General features: G+C 43.9%; 1 protein-coding gene across 6 annotated transcripts in view; it reads left to right on the top strand.

Moving 5' to 3' along the window:
* Positions 1-313: 313 nt before the first annotated feature.
* The window catches only part of NFATC1 (nuclear factor of activated T cells 1), a 234,998-nt gene continuing 212,530 nt past the window's right edge, over positions 314-22,781 (top strand). For 2 of the 6 annotated variants that reach the window (XM_073678902.1, XM_073678904.1), the window contains exon 1: positions 319-871. In XM_073678902.1, the coding sequence (XP_073535003.1) occupies positions 748-871 (124 nt within the window). In that variant the 5' untranslated portion in view covers positions 319-747. Of the gene's footprint in view, positions 872-13,314; positions 13,544-22,781 lie in introns of those variants that run through there. The other 4 variants (XM_073678908.1, XM_073678903.1, XM_073678906.1 and 1 more) reach the window with 3 other exon arrangements.

Here is a 22,781-nt window from a genome sequence, read left to right as displayed (position 1 = left end):
ATGTCACTTATCTTTCTGGGTAAATACTTTTCAAGTTTTGTTAGAATATTTTTACCTTTCCAATCACAAATAGAAGCAAATGGTTACATGTGAGGTCACCAAGTTGGAAAAGTGTGCTAGAATCAAGGAAAGAGCCTTGCTATCTTCTCATCAATGACCATGAGAAGGGGAACTACAAGCTGGCTGGTGACACGAGCTGATCCTGTCCCCGGAGTGCAGACACTCCCCAGCACTCACAGGAGTGCAGCCTAGGACGTCACCAGAGCCTTCTGCTGGGGGAGGGGCAGCCGAGGGAGAGGAGGAGGCACAGAGGAAGGTGCTGTGTGTAGGGGGTGTTTTCCAGCTTTAAAAAGCCAGCAGACACATAGCAGCTCTGCGTCAGAGAGAGACTTGGAGACTTTACTTAACTCCCAGCTTAACACAGCTACAGAGGGAAAGAAGTCACACACTCCCTCAGCTCCACACTCACTGCCTGCAAAAAGTGCCTGCCCTCCCACACACACTCCCAGACAGCCAGTGCCACACATAGACCACACATGTGCCAATGCCAGCGATCCTGCTGTCACCCGTCTGTAGGACTCTAGCCAGTTCAGCCCATTGCATTGTAGCCACATAGAAGCCCCATCCCCTCCTTCAGCCCAGGTGCACAGTCAGTGGCAGCTCCTAGTCTCTCTGCTACTGATCAGGTGGAGGATCCCGGTGCAGGGTGACAGCCAGCCGCACATTATTGCTCGGATCACCAAGTGGATGCCACGCACTAGTGTAGCAGCTGCCGCTCCTTGCAGTCTTCCCCTCGGCTCGCTGGCCTGCGTCAGAGACACGGTGGAGTTCCAGCCCTTCTTCCCATTCATCATGAAGTCTGCGGAGGAAGGTACAGTGTGTGCGCCGCACCGTCAGCGTCCTGTCACTGGGAACACGTGTCAGCCTGTGTGCAGGGGATGGCACTGCTGCCTGCAGGACCGATCGCCCACAGAGCAGTAGTGAGTCCTAGGCAATGCCTGCAAAGTTTCCCTGTGTGATCAGTGTGTGGATCCTCCAGTGGGTGGTGGAGGAGCCGGTGCTAGTGGAAGTGTAGCTGTCACAGGACCCGTGTCATGCGAGACTTGCTATTTATAAGTGCGAGAATTGTGAGTGTCAGCATCACTGACCCGTGATGGGTATAAGTGCAGGTACTGTATGGATGTGATGGGTATAAGTGCAGGTACTGTATGGATGTGATGGGTATAAGTGCAGGTACTGTATGGATGTGATGGGTATAAGTGCAGGTACTGTATGGATGTGATGGGTATAAGTGCAGGTACTGTATGGATGTGATGGGTATAAGTGCAGGTACTGTATGGATGTGATGGGTATAAGTGCAGGTACTGTATGGATGCGATGGGTATAAGTGCAGGTACTGTATGGATGTGATGGGTATAAGTGCAGGTACTGTATGGATGTGATGGGTATAAGTGCAGGTACTGTATGGATGCGATGGGTATAAGTGCAGGTACTGTATGGATGCGATGGGTATAAGTGCAGGTACTGTATGGATGTGATGGGTATAAGTGCAGGTACTGTATGGATGCGATGGGTATAAGTGCAGGTACTGTATGGATGCGATGGGTATAAGTGCAGGTACTGTATGGATGTGATGGGTATAACTGCAGGTACTGTATGGATGTGATGGGTATAACTGCAGGTACTGTATGGATGTGATGGGTATAAGTGCAGGTACTGTATGGATGTCATAGGTATAGGTGCAGGTACTGTATGGATGTGATGGGTATAAGTGCAGGTATGGATGTTATAGGTATTGGTGCAGGTACTGTATGGATGTGATGGGTATAAGTGCAGGTACTGTATGGATGTCATAGGTATAGGTGCAGGTACTGTATGGATGCGATGGGTATAAGTGCAGGTACTGTATGGATGTGATGGGTATAAGTGCAGGTACTGTATGGATGTCATATGTATAAGTGCAGGTACTGTATGGATGTGATGGGTATAAGTGCAGGTATGGATGTCATATGTATAAGTGCAGGTATGGATATCATAGGTATAGGTGCAGGTACTGTTTGGATGTCATATGTATAAGTGCAGGTATGGATGTCATAGGTATAAGTGCAGGTACTGTATGGATGTCATAGGTATAAGTGCAGGTATGGATATCATAGGTATAAGTGCAGGTACTGTATGGATGCGATGGGTATAAGTGCAGGTACTGTATGGATGTGATGGGTATAAGTGCAGGTACTGTATGGATGTCATAGGTATAGGTGCAGGTACTGTATGGATGTGATGGGTATAAGTGCAGGTATGGATGTTATAGGTATTGGTGCAGGTACTGTATGGATGTGATGGGTATAAGTGCAGGTACTGTATGGATGTCATAGGTATAGGTGCAGGTACTGTATGGATGTGATGGGTATAAGTGCAGGTACTGTATGGATGTGATGGGTATAAGTGCAGGTACTGTATGGATGTCATAGGTATAGGTGCAGGTACTGTATGGATGTGATGGGTATAAGTGCAGGTATGGATGTCATAGGTATAGGTGCAGGTACTGTATGGATGTGATGGGTATAAGTGCAGGTACTGTATGGATGTGATGGGTATAAGTGCAGGTACTGTATGGATGTCATAGGTATAGGTGCAGGTACTGTATGGATGCGATGGGTATAAGTGCAGGTACTGTATGGATGTGATGGGTATAAGTGCAGGTACTGTATGGATGTCATATGTATAAGTGCAGGTACTGTATGGATGTGATGGGTATAAGTGCAGGTATGGATGTCATATGTATAAGTGCAGGTATGGATATCATAGGTATAGGTGCAGGTACTGTTTGGATGTCATATGTATAAGTGCAGGTATGGATGTCATAGGTATAAGTGCAGGTACTGTATGGATGTCATAGGTATAAGTGCAGGTATGGATATCATAGGTATAAGTGCAGGTACTGTATGGATGTCATAAGTATAAGTGCAGGCATGGAAGTCATAGGTATAAGTGCTGGTATTGATGTGATAGGTATAAGTGCAAGTATTGATGTGATAGGTATAAGTGCAGGTATTGATGTGATAGGAATAAGTGCAGGTATTGATGTGATAGGAATAACTGCAGGTATTGATGTGATAGGAATAAGTGCAGGTATTGATGTGATAGGTATAAGTGCAGGCATGGAAGTCATAGGTATAAGTGCAGGCATGGAAGTCATAGGTATAAGTGCAGGCATGGAAGTCATAGGTATAAGTGCAGGCATGGAAGTCATAGGTATAAGTGCAGGCATGGATGTCATAGGTATAAGTGCAGGTATTGATGTGATAGGAATAAGTGCAGGTATTGATGTGATAGGAATAAGTGCAGGCATGGAAGTCATAGGTATAAGAGCAGGCATGGAAGTCATAGGTATAAGTGCAGGCATGGAAGTCATAGGTATAAGTGCAGGCATGGATGTCATAGGTATAAGTGCAGGTATTGATGTGATAGGAATAAGTGCAGGTATTGATGTGATAGGAATAAGTGCAGGTATTGATGTCATAGGTATAAGTACATGTATGGAAGTCATAGGTATAAGTGCAGGCATGGAAGTCATTGGTATAAGTGCAGGTATTGATGTGATAGGTATAAGTGCAGGTATTGATGTGATAGGTATAAGTGCAGATATTGATGTGATAGGTATAAGTGCAGATATTGATGTGATAGGTATAAGTGCAGGTATTGATGTGATAGGTATAAGTGCATGTATGGAAGTCATAGGTATAAGTGCATGTATGGATATCATAGGTATAAGCGCAGGCATGGAAGTCATAGGTATAAGTGCAGGTATTGATGTGATAGGAATAAGTGCAGGTACGGATGTCACAGGTATAAGTGCAGGTATGGATGTGATAGCTATGTGATAGGTATAGATATGACAGGTATGGAAGCGATAGCTATGTGATAGGTATAGATATGACAGGTATGGATGTGATAGCTATGTGATAGGTATAAGTTCAGGTATGGAACATACAGTACATAGTATATAGTGGGGGGATGTGCTGTACTGTATGTATTGATTGGTGTAAGTGTGAGTATAATACTATTATTATTTATGGCGGTCATACTACCCATGAGACAGGCTTCGTTCTCTGTAGGGATTCATACTGTGGGCTCAGTGTAAGTGTGGGTATTGTGGCACCACTACCTTACCATTCATAAATGCATCTACTGTGGCTATACCAATGTACAGTGATGCATGTGGTGTATGTGAGGAGGTTACCTATGTGGTAGAGGGTATGTATGTACATCGCATGATCTTATACTTGAGAAATGTGGTGTTCTTTATTAGTGTCGGGTCAATATTGACATAGGTGCGTGGGATATATATATATATATATATATATATATATATATATAGCAATACCACTAGTATGATAGCTATACCACTAGTATGTTATGTAGGAGCTGTGTTATTCCTAGGCATATATTCCTCACTTATACCGGTGTGTAGCTAGTGAGGATGTAGGTATATAAATGTAACTACTATTTTCTATCAGACTGGAGTGCAGTGTGATTCTTTTCTGCATGCTGGTTCTGTGCCTGCAGTGGGGCAGTGCCCATGTGTACATGGTGCCATCACTTGGTGGTCTCTAAATCACTGGCTGCACCAGTGTGTCACAGATAGAGCCCAGTGTATGCACTAGGCTGTGCCTATGTCTAGTAATGGCTGGGCTGCCGGATTCTTTGGTGCGATGTTGCTATAACTGGTGGTGGCTGATCTTTGCCGTTGATGGCTGGGTCAGGTAGACATCAGGCTATGCTAATGTTGAGGGACACCTGGCAGGTAGTAGATAGTGACAGAAGGTGACAGTGCCTTGTGATATAAAGTAGCTGCATACACCTGCTGGTTTCTAGCTTGCATGCTGGGGGGTTTCATCATTGTGTTGTGAGTGGCATAGCCCCTGGTGCAGGACAGCTGGGTGCCAGACATGCACTTCTAAACAGTTTTCAGTTTAGCTGCAGGGCATGGACAGGATGATGTAGATGTGGATCCCTCCTGGTGTCCCCCCGGTAATCCCTCTCTAGTCTGGAGCTGCACGTCCTGTAGGTGTCTCCTGTGCTGAGACTTGGTCCAGACAGCGATCCTGCCTTCAGCCTCTGCCCTGTCATGTGCCCATCTCCTCATATCCCCTCACTACACTGAACCTACTGTAGTCAGTGTCTGATGTGCAGTAATCATAGTCTAGAAGCAAATAGCAGCGATTAAGACAACACCCATAATTATAACCATCCCTGACATCCCACAGACTGGAGAACTGAGCTCACCAAGAGGAGCACACATTCCTCTAAAGTCAAAACTGAGTCTTCCCCTACTTCACTGAGAGCTAAGTAGTTGGCAGTGTACACGTGTCAAGGAACACAGACTACTCTACTGCTTATGGTGCTACTTATCACATGGAGAAAGGCAGAATTTGTTATTAACTCCTAAGGCTGTGTTGTAAAGACTCAAATGTAAGAGATATATTTGCAGTTCTATAGAAAAAAAAAAACACAAAGCACATCTTGCTTTGACAATTAGTTGTGGAAAATGACAACCTTAGTGCTGCTATATGTCATGCACAAAATAAATGTAGGAGGTCAATGTACCATCCCTATCAATCCTGATAATAAAGGAGTAAAACCTTTCCAACTAGGCAGAATATCGTGTAAAGAAGAATGTCCTGCTTCCAGGTGCACAGGATAGATATTATACTCTGTAAATCCGAATATTGGAGATACGTTTCTGAATGTTCATGTCTGATCTAAATCTGGCAAACCCCTATAGTTAGTCCTAAAGCATGACACCAGTCTAATCAGCAAACCGAGCAATAGAAAGAACGAAATAATCTAATGCTTGAAAACCATAGAAAGATGGATGATAAGTATTAGATAGATAGATAGATAGATAGATAGATAGATAGATAGATAGATACATGACAGGAATTAGAAGAAAATCAGTCCAAAGTAAGAAAATTGGGAGTCAGCCATAACCAATCCTTAAAACGTGTAATCTGCAAAAAAGATAGCTGTCCAAAAATAACATGCAAAAAATCTAATTTTTTGCAACTTACTTTTGGACTGCTGCATTTTTCCTGATAGATAGACAGATAGGTAGATACATATGAAATAGATGGATAGATAGATATTAAATAGATCGCTATGAGGATAGATAGACATTTAGATAGATGGATAGGTATGAAATAGATGGATAGATATTAAATACATAGCTATGAGAATAGATGGATATGAAAGAAATGGATAGATATGAAATAGATAGCTATAGGGATAGAAAGACATTTAGATAAATTGATAGATATGAAATAGATGGATAGATAGATATTAAATTCATAGCTATGAGATTAGATAAATAGATAGATATGAGGATAAATAGAAGCATAGATATGAAATAAATACATATCAAATAGATATGAAATGGATAAATAGATAGAACTCATTTAGTGTGAATAGTAAATTATTAGAAGGCATGGTCATGTTTTATTACACGATATAACTGCACCTATATCACTTAAGACATTTGTAATGAAGATTAGACTCCGATCTGTGACACAGCTACTTTAGAAGTAAGACTGCTCATCCTGTGATTTTCAGCAGATATGGCTGTAAGTAATTGCTTTAATTCCATTAATTGCCTGTAGAATGTCTTGCCCCTATAAAGCTTTCTGTTGCCTCTGGTAAATTCATTCGCATTGCCCTCCAAGTGCAGAGAGACCATTAGGTACCACCCTGTGCCCCCTCCCAGCCATGGCCATGAATACTGCGCTTTGTAGCTGTATATTAAATGCTATCATGTATGTGCCAAATATTTGTATAGTTCCTACGTTGTTAATAAAACACATAATAAACAGGCTGCAGTCAGGGGAATGAAAGCCCCCTTTATTTGTTGTGTAAGTTACTATAGATGAATAGTGTGTGCCAGTGTGCCAGCCAGTGTGCCAGCTTCTCCGGGCTCTGAAAACAGGAGTTCATTCTGGTGTTTTATATCTCAAGTAGTTTACACACGGTTTGTTAGCAATAATCTCATCTACAAGCAGGGAAACTATAAAATGAATTATGTAACATGCCCTGGGTTATATATTGTCATTGTTCTACTTTGTGCAACTGTAATTGGCCCAAATTTCTACAGACATCAGTTCTATAAAATAATCTCCAGCCCCGGCACTTGTAACATCTGTCATCCATCCGACCATTCCCTGGGCAAGTCCTGTCTCAATGGGAACCAATTCCTATCAATGTATACAGACAGCTAAAATGCTATTAGGATAATGTGTCAAAGTAAAACTCGGATAGTTACTATATAGGAACTAATGCATTATAACATGAGCATGAGCTGAATAATTCTCCAAAATAATAAGAGACCCTACTTCAAACTAAAAATACAATTAATCTACTGTGCTAGCAGTCGTTTACTGTGTTTAGTGATGAAATGGCATTAAAAATAATTGTAGATATTATAATCATAATGTTGAAATATTTTGATACTGAAATAATCCTATATTTTAGAGTTTTATTAATTATTATATAAATTGTAAAAAGTATTAATATATAAATCAGGAATTGATACAAATTTAATTTCAATGTGATATATATATATATATATACATTTCATATATATTTATATGTGTGTATATATATATCAATATATATATATATAATTTTAGATTTTTATTTCAATTATATATACATATATGAAATGTGTGTATATATATATATGTATGAAATGTGTGTGCATATATATATATATGTGTATATATATATATATATAACATTGAAATTGAAAACAAAATAAATATAAATATATATATATATGTTAAATAAATACATTTATATTTATTGGAGTGTTGCATACTACTACTCAATGCTATTTCCAGGTCAGTTATTGTCTTGCTGTTCATATATCGCCCACTCCTTGCTAATTTTTCTTTTTTTTTTTTTTATAAATAAAAGATACATATTTGTATTGCTGTATTATAATTTTTAATAAATGCCACTTCCTTACACAACCTGCTGGGTGTGTGTGTGGACTGTGGAGCAAACAGGGGTAATCTATTACTGCTTTATTATGTTCTTCTTCCAGCAATCTTAGGGCTAAGGTAAACACTCTCAGTGGAGGAGGCAGAGCTGCTGTCAGTGTATAAGCTAACACTATACATATACAGAGCAGTTACACATCAGCTAACTATATAAGGCAGTAGGTTACTGGACATGCTTAGTCTCCCAGTTGTCTCTGCAGTCATGCACATTTATCTGAAAAACCTCTGTTTAGATTTCTATGTGTTTCTATAATGCTATGTATCTATCACCTCTATGTCTTGGCCTTGCTTCATAGAGCAGGACAGTAATGGTGTCTTATCACTATGTAGTTTAGTGAGTGTCACTGACTTCCTATAAGAACTGAATGCCTAGCATACTATCACTAGTGGGTGCTACAGCTAAACACAAACACTTGCTGGGGACTTGGGTGACAATGAACAAAGCTGTTACATAGTGGGTTAGAAAGTATCAAAGCAATAGCAGTGGTGCATGTGAATACATGGTTAATTTATTTATACACTTCATGGTTCTGTTACCAAGAGCCAAAATAATACAGCTCCATATCAATTTTATAAGTCACAAAGTAATGGAGTTCCTCAAAACCAGAGCCAAATTAATAAACAGAAAAAAAAACAATTATGTACTTTCTCTTATTAAAAAACACCTTAATATCTGATTTTATATTAACCTCTTAGAATCCTGGTCTTCATGAGGGGTCTCTACCATTAGTCCAGGTTCAGATGTTTTGGATCTGGTGCAGATTTTATGCATATAAAATCCTTAGCATTTTTCAAGTACCAGCAAAATGGAAGTCATTCATTCACATGCTGCAATTTTTGTTTCTCGCAGATTTCGTGTGGAAATTTGTCTTTGTTGCATTTTTTAAACCCACAGCTTAGCAATTTCTGTTGCCAAACCCCACATTTTGGGCGTAAATTTTACTCATTCATTCCAATGGTGACCTACTAAAATCCGCAGGTTAAACTGTTGGACTGACATTGTTTTGTTGTGTGTTACGGATGAAAAATGCATATAAAACACCTGAATAAGTGCGGAAAATATGCGCTGATTTTTAATGCAAAAACAGTGCAGATTTCTGTTTAAAAATCTGCACCAAATACATAACATGTGAACACAGCCTAAGTTTATGTCCACACAGGAAACATTTCCTGTGGAATTTTCACAGTGGAAATTTCTCAGCAATTTTGTATGGCCAATGTTTGCACTAAATTGTGTAGATATCGCTGTGGTTATCACTACACCAAGACTGCGGATGTATCACTGACTTGAAATCAACATTAAATGTCTGCTGCATGAACTGACGGCCTGTGGTTGACAATTTTTGCTAAGGGGATTCTCAGCAGTACTTAGATGAGATTTCATATCATCTCATCCACTATTCTGGTACTGTCATTTCTGTAAACTCCGGTTTATATACGTCCCCTTACTAGAAGGTTTTATGTACTTTTCTATGATGGTTTTAAAATCCTGATTTTGTGATAGCCTACCTGTCAGGTCTCATTGATGACAGGTTAAAGGAATCTTATTGTATATGTAGGTGGAGCAGACCATGGTTGTTATTGTGTGACAGGAGGATTCCATATGAGTGTAGTGAGTCACCAAAATGTGACGTGTATGAGAATACAAGGATTTTTCCCCTGACACAGCGAGGCACGATTTTTTTGTAGCTTTAAAAAGTGGCGTATTTTTAATTATACAGAAATATACAAATAGTCGGTAAGATCTTTCTTTACGCTAGCTTCCATAAAAATGTAATTTTCTTCTAATAAAAAAATGACAAACTAAAGGGGAAAAATGATTGCCTTAAATGACATGAGCACACTGTATGACTATGATGTAATTCGGCATTGTATCGCACATGTCTAGCACCCCCAGCCCCGAGATGGCCATACATGGGACAATTTGATCCCACTTCAGTGAGTGCTCTAATATTTTTTTTTACCATTGAGACATTTTTGAGAAAGAGACATACACGAAAAGAAACTCTGTGTCAATTTCTGTCTCTACTGGTATCCTTAAATATTCTTTACCCTACATCGCCCAATGAGCATTTTGTTTGGGTGGTTTGGTTGTGATATAGATGCATCGATTTTAATATGTTTGGCTTGGGTTGCTTCCACCCATGTGCAGTGGCAATTCGTGTGCTGTTCTTCCATGGCCCTTTTCCGACCCTTCCTCATATTGGACATCACATCGTTCTGCCCCTTGTTTTAGCACTTTTATCACTTTTTACAATTTCTTTCATATTGCTGTAGGTTTTTCTCCTCTCTCTTGCAGACACTTAGGATATACTGTACAGTTTTTGGTTACTGGATTATTGTAGAGGGTCTCCGCTTGATGGGGTTTCAGGGGCCCACTTTGCACTTTATATGGGACTCGCTGGCTAATTTCTTCTTTTTAACATTTTTTAACATATGTGGAGTGTGGCTTCTGTGTCATTTTGATATACATTCTCATGTGGTGGGCACAAAACCTTCCGTATTGGCGACTGGAGACAATTATTAACAGTTTTGAATATTAGAAATAAAAATGGCGCCAAATACACTGTAAATAAACACCACCATAACCGCTGGGCGGTTATTAAAGTGCACGAAAAACAAGTTTAAAGGAGGCATTATGTTATAGGATCCTTTCATGAATCCCACTCATTTCTATGTGCTATCAATACACTTACACCAGTTTGGGCAGTGCCCTGTGAGTACTTGTGGGTAACCTGAGCCAGCAGTGACTGGTGGCATTGCCAGTGTAGGGACAGGACATGAGGTCTTTCACACAGGGGCACAAAACCAGGGGCATTGGCCACAGGGGCACAGGGCATGAGGCATTAGCCACAGGGGCACAGGACATGAGGCATTGGCCACAGGGGCACAGGACATGAGACATTGGCACAGGGGCATGGGACATGAGGCATTGGCCCAGGATATAAGCCATGGGAACGGGACATGAGGGATTGACACGGGATATGACGCATTGAGACGGGACATGAGGCGTTGGCACAGGACATGAGGCATTGGACACAGGGGCACAGGACATGAGGCATTGGCACAGGGGCACAGTATATGAGGCATTTGAACAGGACATTCTGTGCCACAGGGCACAGAACATGAGGCATTGGCTCAGGGGCACAGGACATGAGGCATGGACACAGGGGTACAGGACATGAGACATTGGCACAGGACATGAGACATTGGCACAGGGGCACAGGCCATGAGGCATTGCACAGGGGCACAGAACATGAGGCTTTGGCGCAGGACATGAGGCATTGCATAGGGGCACAGGACATGAGGCATTGCACAGGGGCACAGGAAATGAGACATTGACACAGAACTTAAGGCATGGACATGGGCACAGGAAATGAGGCATTGACAGAGGACATAAGGCATTGGCCACAGGGGCACGGGACAGGAGGCATTGGCACAGAATCACAGTACATGAGGCATTTGAAAAGGACATTCTGTGCCACAGGGCACAGAACATGAGGCATTGGCACAGAGGCATAGGACATGAGGCACTGGCAAAGGACATGAGGCATTGACACGGGCACAAGGCATTGCACAGGGGCACAGGGCATGAGGCATTGGCGCAGTGGCACAGGACATGAGGCATTGGCAAAGATGCACAGGACATGAGGCATGGACACAGGGGCACAGGACATGAGGCATGGACACGGGCACAGGACATGAGGCATTGACACAGGGGCACAGTATATGAGGCATTTGAACAGGACATTCTGTGCCACAGGGCACAGAACATGAGGCATTGGCTCAGGGGCACAGGACATGAGGCATGGACACAGGGGTACAGGACATGAGACATTGGCACAGGACATGAGACATTGGCACAGGGGCACAGGCCATGAGGCATTGCACAGGGGCACAGAACATGAGGCTTTGGCGCAGGACATGAGGCATTGCATAGGGGCACAGGACATGAGGCATTGCACAGGGGCACAGGAAATGAGACATTGACACAGAACTTAAGGCATGGACATGGGCACAGGAAATGAGGCATTGGCAGAGGACATAAGGCATTGGCCACAGGGGCACGGGACAGGAGGCATTGGCACAGAATCACAGTACATGAGGCATTTGAAAAGGACATTCTGTGCCACAGGGCACAGAACATGAGGCATTGGCACAGAGGCATAGGACATGAGGCACTGGCAAAGGACATGAGGCATTGACACGGGCCCAAGGCATTGCACAGGGGCACAGGGCATGAGGCATTGGCGCAGTGGCACAGGACATGAGGCATTGGCAAAGGTGCACAGGACATGAGGCATGGACACAGGGGCACAGGACATGAGGCATGGACACGGGCACAGGACATGAGGCATTGACACAGGGGCACAGTATATGAGGCATTTGAACAGGACATTCTGTGCCACAGGGCACAGAACATGAGGCATTGGCTCAGGGGCACAGGACATGAGGCATGGACACAGGGGCACAGGACATGAGACATGAATACAGGTGCACAGGACATGAGGCATGGGCACAGGGGCACAGTATATGAGGCATTTGAACAGGACATTCTGTGCCACAGGGCACAGAACATGAGGCATTGGCTCAGGGGCACAGGACATGAGGCATGGACACAGGGGCACAGGACATGAGACATTGGCACAGGACATAAGGCATTGGCACAGGGGCACAGGACATGAGGCATGGACACAGGGGCACAGGACATGAGGCATGGACACAGGAGCACAGGACATGAGGCATGGACACAGGGGCACAGGACATGAGGCATTGCACACGGGCACAGGACATGAGGCAGTGCACAGGGTTTCAGGGCATGACGCATTGGCGCAGTGGCACAGGACATGAGGCATTGGCAAAGGAGCACAGGATATGAGGCATTGGCACAGGACATGAGGCATGGGCACAGGGGCACTGGACATGAGGCATGGGCTCAGGGGCACAGGACATGAGGCATTGCACAGGGGCACTGGACATCAGGCATTGACACAGGGGCACAGGACATCAGGCATTGGCACAGGCCATGAGACATTGGCCCAGGACATAAGCCACGGGCACGGGACATGAGGCATTGGCTCAGGGACATAAGCTTGTACTGTATGGGAATCATGTACATGGAGACTGGGTGAGGGGGCAGGGAGAGATGGGCATCCCACAGGCAACAGCTGGAGTATGCCAAGCGTTCTTTGTGGAGCATGTGATGAGCCGGGCAGCCTGGTGAGGGGCACAGGAGGAGCTATGCAGAGTATTTATTACTGAGGAAGCCGCACTATAACGGGAGGAGGAGGAGGAGGGACCGCAGCTTCAGCCTCAGCAACAGGTCGGTGGTGAGGAGGAGTCTCCCGTGTCGTACCCTGCCTGTCAGCCTCACTCAGCGGCACCCACCGCCTGCCACTGCCCGGGAGACATGAGCGCCCCAGGGGACGACCCGGAGCTCGACTTCGACTATCTGTTCGAGTACGAGTACAAGACCGCGGAGCACAGAGGTGGGTGACCGGCTGTCCGTGTGTGCTGGGGGCGCTCCAGCTGTCTGTCACACTACAACTCTCAGCATGCACTGTCAGATTAGGACTTCACAGCATGCTGGGAGTTGTAGTTTCACTAACGGGTCCAGGAGCACTCATATATACTGTTAGCTCAGCACCGAGCAGTGCCATGGGATGGGGACTGCAGCCGGGGACCGGGGGACATTTCATCAGTTACAGACGCCTCCTTGTATTTCCCGGCACAGTTACCGGAGGGCTCCTCAGACTGCGGGGTGTACGGGGCGGCTCGTCATACGGGGCACAGAGGCACCGGGGCACAGAGGCACCGAGACACAGAGGCACCGAGACACTGACGCTGCTTGTCTCTTGGTGATAGGGTTGTGTGTACGGTGCCCAGTTATGTACGGATAGGGCATGAAGCATGGGTATCCTGGCATGTCAGATACTTCTGTGCATCAATATATGGGCAGCGATGAAAGGGGACAGAGGATTTCTGAACCGACATGGACGGTCTGGTATCAGTATTGTAGAGAGGTTAGCTTCACCAACCAACATGGAGGGTCTGGTAAGACTCTTACCGTAAGACTATGTGCCCACGATGCAGAAATGCTGCAGATTTTTTCCGCATCTCCCTGGCAGGAAAAACGCATGTGGATTGTACATGCGCTTTTCCTGCCAGGTAGAAGCGTTTGTCAAGCGTTTTTGCATGCGGGTTATCAAACGCTTTTCCAAGCGATTTTAGCATCACTTGGAAAGTGCTTGACAACTTGGTCACACTATATAAATCCATGCAACCGGCATGGATTTATATAGTGTGTCCAAGTAATAGCTAAAAAAAGAATAAAGATGGTAAAAAAAAACCCAAAAAACCATTATACTCACCTTCCGATGTCCCCCCGTCTCCTGTACGATGCGTCCTGGCTCTTCGGCGGCTTGCGGTGGTGTAAAAGGACCTTCAGCGGTCGCGTGACCTGTCACATAAATGACGTCATGGAAGGTCCTTTTACACCACCGCAAGCCACCGAAGAGCCAGGACGCATCGTACAGGAGACCGGGGGACATCGGAAGGTGAGTATAATGTATATTTTTTATTTTAAATTCTTTTTTTTACAGGTACTATGGTACCCGGGTCTGGAGGAGAGTCTCCTTTTCTCAAGACCCGGGTACCATCCGCACATTGAATCGCTTAATATCCGTATGTGCACATGTACTGATGCGGATATTAAGTGATTCAATGCAAGTCAATGGTGGCAATTACGCTGTGTGTCCGCAAAATTAATGGACATGCTGCGTATTTTTCCGCAATGATAATCCACAGCGGAAATTTCCGCAGCATGTGCATAGCACATGCGGATTATCATTGACACGTTATCATGGGACACGTTTTACCAAGCGTTTTTTTTAAGCGTTTTCGCTGCGGAAATTCTGCGGCAAAACGCTTGAAAAACACATAATGGGCACGCAGCCTAAGAGTCCTATACAGTGGCTAGGTTTCCAACCAACATGGAGTGTCTGTTATCAGTGTTACAGCGAGGCTAGGTTCACCAATCAAGATGGAAGGTCTGGTAAGAGTCCTATATAGTGGCTAGCTTCACCAATCAACATTGAGGGTCTAGAATTAGTACTATAGAGGGGCTAGGATCACCAGCCAATATGTAGGGTCTGGTATCAGTATTATAGAGAGTCTAGGTTCACCAACCAACATGGAGTGTCAGTTATCAGTGTTAGGCCACGGCCCCACTATCAGTATTTTGGTCAGTGTTCTGTCAGTATTTTTTCTCAGGAGTGGGAGCCAAAACCAGGTGAGGAACAATCAGAGAAAAGGTATAATAGAAATAAGTCACCAATTCTGCATTTATAACCCACTCCTGGTTTTGGCTCCCACTCCTGAGAAAAAATACTGACTGGATACTGACCAAATACTGATAGTGGGGCCATGGCCTTATAGAGAGGCTAGGTTCACCAATCAAGATGAATGGTCTGGTAAGAGTCCTATATAGTGGCTAGCTTCACCAACCAACATGGTGGGTCTGGTATCAGTACTATAGAGAGACTAGATTCACTAACCAACATGGAGGGTCTTGTATCTGTACTACTATAGAGCGGTTAGGTTCAATTGCCAACATGGAGGGTCTGGTATCAGTATGATAGAAAGGTTAGGTTCACCAATCAAAATAGAAGGTCTTGTATCACTACTATAGAGTAAGGCTAGGTTCACCAACCAATATGGAGGGTCTGGTATCAGTATGATAGAAAGGCTAGGTTCACCAATCAAGATGGAAGGTCTTGTATCACTACTATAAAGTAAGGCTAGGTTCACCAACCAACATGGAGGGTCTGGTAAGAGTTCTATACAGGGGCTAGGATCACCTACAAACTTAGAGGGTCTTTTGTCAGTACTATAGAGAGGCTAGGTTCCCCAACCAACTTGGAGAGTCTTGTAAGAGTACCATAAACTTAGGATAGGTTCACCAACCAATATGTAGAGTCTGGTATGAGCACTGTAGATGGGCTAGGTTCACCAACCAACATGGAGGGTATAGAATGAGTACTATAGAAGGGCTAGGACTGCCAATCAACATGGGGGGTCTGTATCATACTATAGATCAGTGTTCCCCAACTCCGGTCCTCAAAAGCCACCAACAGGCCATGTTTTCAGGATTTCCTTATTAGTGCCCGGGTGATAATTATATCACCTGCACAGGCAATAAATCCATCACCTGGGCAATACTAAGGAAATCCTGAAAACATGACCTCTTTGTGGCTCTTGAGGACTGGAGTTAGGGAACGCTGCTATAGAGAGACTAGCTTCACTAACCAACCTAGAAGGTCTTGTATCAGTACTATAGAGAGGTCAGGTTCACCAACCCACATGGAGGGTTTCGTATCAGTAGAGTAAGGCTAAGTTCACCATCCAACATGTAGAGTCTGATATCTGCACTATAGGAAGGCTAGGTTCAGAGAAAGTCACCAAAAAGGTCATAAAATAAAAAAAAAAACACAGAAAAAGGCAACTGTATTTACCAACACAAAGAGACAATACTAATGTACTGCAGGATGCATCAGCCCCCATGATAAAGGAAGAGGCAGCACAGGTGCAAATTACTGATGAAACAGCCATTCATGGAGGGGGTGATTGCCTAGTGTTATAAATGCACACAAATAAGGCTTGTTTAGGGTGCCATTCACACAGATAAGTGTAGTGTACAATGTCAGGCTTACAGCATATTAGTGATGTCCACACTATTAGATCAGACGGGCCTCCCAGCACTATGTAAATGCACCACACAAGTACAGACACCCTAATTCCCCAAGCCAAAACTAAAATGCCTGGCAGCACCCTGCAAATAATTAAAAATGTGCAACAAAAAGAGATGAAAAAAATGTATAAAATACATGAAGTATTGGTCGATATTTTGGCCATAATGCTCAAGCTCACAACCTACGTCAAGGGTCTTCATGGCATTGCGAGTCCCTACACTAAAATTCAAAGCAACTCAATGAAAAGGACATATAATGTCAAAAACGACACACAAAAAAAGGCTGGGCCTGGTATCAGTAATATAAAGGGTATCAGTACTATAGAGAGGTTAGGTTCACCAGTCAACATGGAGGGTCTGGTATCAGTACTCTACAGAGGCTTGGTTCACCATGTGAGGGTGTAGAGCATGGCGTTCCACCTCTATGACAACTCCTGATGTTTGATTTGTGTAAAATATACTGTATTTTACTGTTATCCTCCTGTTAGGCTGCAGTCCCTGTTAGGTAGGACAGGGTTAACTGTAGGGCTGGCCCAGAGTTGGGGAGAGGGATTGGGAATCTGTGGGTTAGTTGCAGGGTTGGAAAAGTTAGTGAAGGAAGAGGAAGAGAGAAGGAATGCCCCCTAAGAAAATATGTGATCTTCACTGGGTGTGTGTGGTGTGGCAAAGACTATAGGAAGCAGAGAGAAAGCAACAAAGAGAAACTCCACTGGTGATTGTGGAATTCTGTTTAGCAGGCGAGTCGGGGGAACATACAGCCAGGAACTTTATTAGAGTCCCTAAGGGCCTCTAGGGAATGGAAAAGTGTCGGTCAGGCCTTGGAAGCTGCGGGTCTGAGAGAGACAGAGTCAGCAAGGCTGGGGATACACTCAGTAAGGTGTCAGACAGTGGTGCATCGTTATGTGGTTCCAAAAGAAGTGAACCGAAGGATAGTGGTCACTGGGAAAAGCACAGCTTAAAGTGGTGCTATGCATAGAAAGGATGAAGGTCTCTGACTTGTTCTGCAATATACCAACTGTGCCGCTGAAAATGTTTATTGGAAACATGCCGCTGAATTGTAACAAAGAGAGTGACATCTGCATCTCCTGCTATTCAATCTGTGCAAGACAAACTGATAGTGAAAAGTATTTTGTTTTTATGGACTGGTGTGGTCTCCTGTTCATGGGGTCTGTGCGGGCCAGAGATATGCAATGCGTGGCACCGTAGGGCTGGGGGGTGTCCATTACAGTAACATGGCCACACACACACCAAAGCAAGACTGCCTTTTTCTGTAGTGGGCCGGGGTGCGGAAGACAAGTACCTCGTTCGCAGCTACCGCACAGAGTCGGGTTACAACCAAGGAACATTGAGGGTCTGGCATCAGTACTATAGAAAAGCTTGGATCACCAACCAACATGGAGAGTCTGGCATTAGTACTATAAAGTAAGGCCAGGTTCACTAACCAACATGGAGAGTCTGGTATCAGTAAGTTAGAGTAAGGATAGGTCCACCAACAAACATTAAGGGTCTTATATCAGTACTATGGAGAGGCTTGGATAACCAACCAACTTGTAGGGACGGCTATCAAAACTGTAGAAAAGCTTAAGTTCTGCAACCAATATGGAGGGTCTGGTATCAGCACTATACAGTAAGACTAAATTCATCAACCAACATAGAGGGTCTTGAATCTGTAGGTCTTGTATATGTTATGTCTACAGTGGAGGGAGGAAAGCCCTTTCACACAGCTGGAAGGGATTAGAGGGCCCTCCCATTTAAAAGGAATCTGTAAGTAGGTTCTTGCTATTTAATCTGACAGGGGCATGATGTAGGGACAGACCCTCATAATTCCAATGGTGTATTACTTAGCCTCACAACTGCTGCACCCAGTAAGCTATGTGCCCACGATGCAGAAATGAAGCGGAAAATTTCCGCTTCATTTCTGCATGTCCTTGCCCGGAAAAACGCGTGCAGAATTTGACGCGCGTTTTTCGCCCGTTTTTGAAGCGTTTTGCACATGCGGAATTGCCTTGCGTTTTTCTAATGCATTGAAGATGGCAATTCCACATGCGTAAACACACAAATAATGGACATGCTGCGGAATTTTATGCACATCAAAAACTCTGCGGAAAATTGCGAAACATGGGCACTGAAATTGCGGATTTACATTGGGGACCATGGGAGAAGGCTTACCAAGCGTTTTACAAACGTTTACGCTGCAAAAATTCTGCAGCAAAAATGCTTAAAAAACATTGTGGGAATGGACCCTGTGACTGTGTGCCCACGATGCGTTTTTTAAGCGTTTCCGCAGTGGCAAAAACGCTGCAGAAACGCATAAAAAACGCATGGTAGAAGGCCTGCCATAATAATCCGCATGTGCTGTGCACATGCTGCGGAAATTTCCGCTGCGGATTATCATTGCGGAAAAAAACACAGCACTACCAATTATTTTGCGGAAGTGCTGCGTTTTCGCCATTGACTTGCTTTAGAACGCGTGTATTCCGCTTCACTAGATAGGCACATGCGGAATACCTGCGTTCAATGTGCGGATGGTACCCAGGTGTGGAGGAGAGGAGACTCTCCTCCGGACCCAGGTACCATAGAAACTGTAAAAAAAAGAATAAAATAAAAAATAAATATTATACTTACCTTCTGACGGCCCCCGGTGCGCTTGTCCTCTCATGCTGGCAGATCGCGATGGACTGGAGGACCTGCGCTGACGTCATAGTCATGTGACGAGTCATGCGACTCTGACAGCAGGTCCTTCAGTGTACTGCGATCTGCCGGCATGAGAGGACAGAGTGAAGCAAGACTGCGTGAGCCATCAGGAGGCAAGTATAGATTTATTTTTTATTTTAAAACATTCTTTCGGTCACACTATATAAATCCATGCCAGTTGCATGGATTTATATAGTGTGACCAAGTTGACAAGCACTTTCCAAGTGAAGCTAAAATTGCTTGGAAAGCGCTTGACAACCCGCATGCAGAAATGCATGTGAAGAACGCTTCACTTCCGCTTGTCCCTGGCAGGAAAAACGCATGTACAATCCGCATGTACAATCCGCATGCGTTTTTTTCTGCCAGGGAGATGTAGAAACGCTCAGGAAAAATCCGGAGCATTTCTGCATCGTGGGCACATAGCCTGAGAGAAGTTTCGTATGCTACCAATCTAGCAGAGCTCAGATGTTGAGCTGTGTGTAACCATGCCCACACCACTGATTGGCAGCTTTCTGTGTACATTGTATAGTGACAGAAAGTTGCAAATCAGTGCTGGGGGCAGGGTTGGACTAGGAGGCATGAGGCATTTTGTCCTGTAGTGATAATCTGCTGCTGATAAAACACTGATTTTTTGAAACAGCACCACAGAGCCTAGTAAGTAACACATCACTGGAATCAGGCTCTCAACCTCTACTTCATGCTGGTCTCAGATTATGTAGCAAAAACCTGCTTGGAAAAGTTTTGGAAAGGAAAGGTTTGGAAAGGTTTTCTGGGGAGAGCTTTAGTACTTGGCCACCCTCAGGGAAATTGCAAGCTTACTTGTATAAGCGGCTAAAGATCTTTTCCCGTGTAGCAGTCAAAACCGTCTGATAGACTCCCTTTGAGCTCACAGAGGATTGCCTATGGATATCCTTGACTTTTAGTTTTGAGAAGTATGGTATATGTCTGGTTTTACACAGCCATTAGTTTGTGCACATTTCAGAGTCTATATGACCAAGAGATTTTAGATTTGTGGGGCATTAAGTGTAAACTAAAATGTGGCTTCATTATGGCTATGTGAAACTGACATTAGGTTTTTATAGGTTTTCAAGCTGCAATTGTAAATAGCAATGTTCCCATTCAGTGACTAAGAAAAACTTTACAATAAATATCACTACATATGGGTAGGTTAGGGTGGTATCACATAGCATTCAGGCATCGGTTCAATGGCTTCTGTCGGGGCTCACGTCCAAACCCCCGCAAAACGGGAGCCTGGCCACAGACTATAATAGTGCTGAGAGAGCACCGCTTTCGGCATCTACGTGTTCGGCTCCAGTAGGTGTATATGCCCGAAAATGATGCACGACAGAGAACACGTTCACTCTGTTGGCACCATTATAGCCTATGGCCCCATTGGCGCATATGCCCGAATCCCGTATTGCACGGGCTTCAGACAGAAGCCCCGATGGTAGCCACTGAACGGGTGCCTAAACGCAGTGTCAAAGCACCCTTAGGAGGGTACTGTCTTACATATAGAGTTATCACTACATGTGGGCAGATGGCATCAATTTACAAGTCTATCACTACAAATGGGCAGATTAGTGGGGCACCATTTTACAGGACTAGCATTACACATGGGTAGATTAGGGGGCACCATTTTACATACAGATCTATCACTAAATATGGGCAGATTAGTTGACACCATTGTACAAATCTATCACTAGAAATAGGCAGATTAGGGGGCACCATTTTACAAGGCTATCACTACATATTTGGTAGAGTAGGCAGCATCAATTTACAGAGCTCTCATTGTATATGGGTAAATTAGGGGGCACCGTCTTATGTACAGTGCTATCACTAAATCTGGGCAGATGAGGTGGCACTATTTTACAAATCTATCACTACAAATGGGTAGATTAGGGAGCACCATCTTAAAGGGCTATCACTGCATATGGCTAGATTAGGGGGCACTGTGTTACATAGGTGTCAATTTCTCTTCCAATAAATGTGTTTCATTTGCAGATTTTCCCCACAAACTTGAATAAGATCCGCAGATAAAAATACATATGCCTATTCTTTGCAATTTCACAGCAACAACAACATTAAAATGTATGAAATCTGCTTATGACTTTGTCAATAAAGTTTTATCAAAGCTAAATACCAGGAAGTGTAAAAAAAACCTGCAGCATAATGTAAAGCACGACATGCCAAAAAGAGACTATACCGTAACGGGAAAAAACCCGATGGTTCTAGTACTTGCTCCGGTAAATGAATAACCCCTCTTATTGTAATACACAGTTCGGACATAATATTTTTATACAGCAGATAATAGTCTAAACCTTATTATGGGGGCACTTTGTCCCATGTTGGACAGTGTAGATGAGCAGAGTCCTCGCCTCTGTACATGGTAGATCACTACAGATGATGGCTATAAGAGCAGAGTCAGTTTGCGGCCTCCACACAATCCGTCATCCTGATTGACATCTCATTAGAAGGAATGAGTTGATTATCGGTCATTCAGGGGTCCTATTATGCCACTATGTATGGTCACAAGGAACTTCACTAACAAGACCTCAGTCTATAGCCAAGTGAAGTAGTTTAGAAACTAGTGTCACTGGGAGTTACTTCAGATAAAACTGACATTCTTGATAGAAGTGTCACTTATGAAGATAAAGGGGCCATCATGTCTGGGCTTTTTTTCTGCTGTTTTTTGATGATTTTTTTTTGCAGCAATACCTATGGACAGGTGTTTACTGGGAGCCAATGGGCAACTGCTAAAGCACCACTCCAGAGTTTTTTTGAATTTCAGAACTGGAGTGGTGCTACTAATCTAGGTTCCCTGCTCCTTGTCTTCTATTTACCAGCCACCGTCTTCAGCTGTTCCCGCCACCGACGTCTTGTGACTACAACTTCTGTCTGACCAGAAGTCAGAGGTAACAGTCACAAACTCTCAATAGAAGTGTATGAGAATCTCATTCTAGCTCTCATAGACTTACATGGAGTAGTGACTTGCGGATCACTCCAGCAAACACCAGAACGATCCGGCAGGTCACAAACTGCTGTAGACCGATCAGAGCTGCACCCATAACAGATGAAGATGGTGGCTGGTGAGTATAGGCAACTTAGATTAGTGGCGCTACTCCAGCGCTGCAATAAAAAAAAAACGCTGGAGTGGTGCTTTAAATACCATATATCCACTCCTTTTATGCAGCATTTTGTTCTTGTGTTTTCTATGAAGGTGTAGGTTAATGAATAAAATTATATATAATAACGCCGAAAGAAGTGCTGAAAAATGCTGCCAAAAA

Source organism: Phyllobates terribilis, unplaced genomic scaffold (genome assembly GCF_046119375.1).
Source record: "Phyllobates terribilis strain yellow unplaced genomic scaffold, ASM4611937v1 Scaffold_4__5_contigs__length_816908805, whole genome shotgun sequence".
In the NCBI taxonomy this organism is placed as follows: domain Eukaryota; kingdom Metazoa; phylum Chordata; class Amphibia; order Anura; family Dendrobatidae; genus Phyllobates; species Phyllobates terribilis.
Note: the sequence above shows the minus strand (reverse complement) of the source record. Positions and strands in the feature narration are given on the sequence as shown.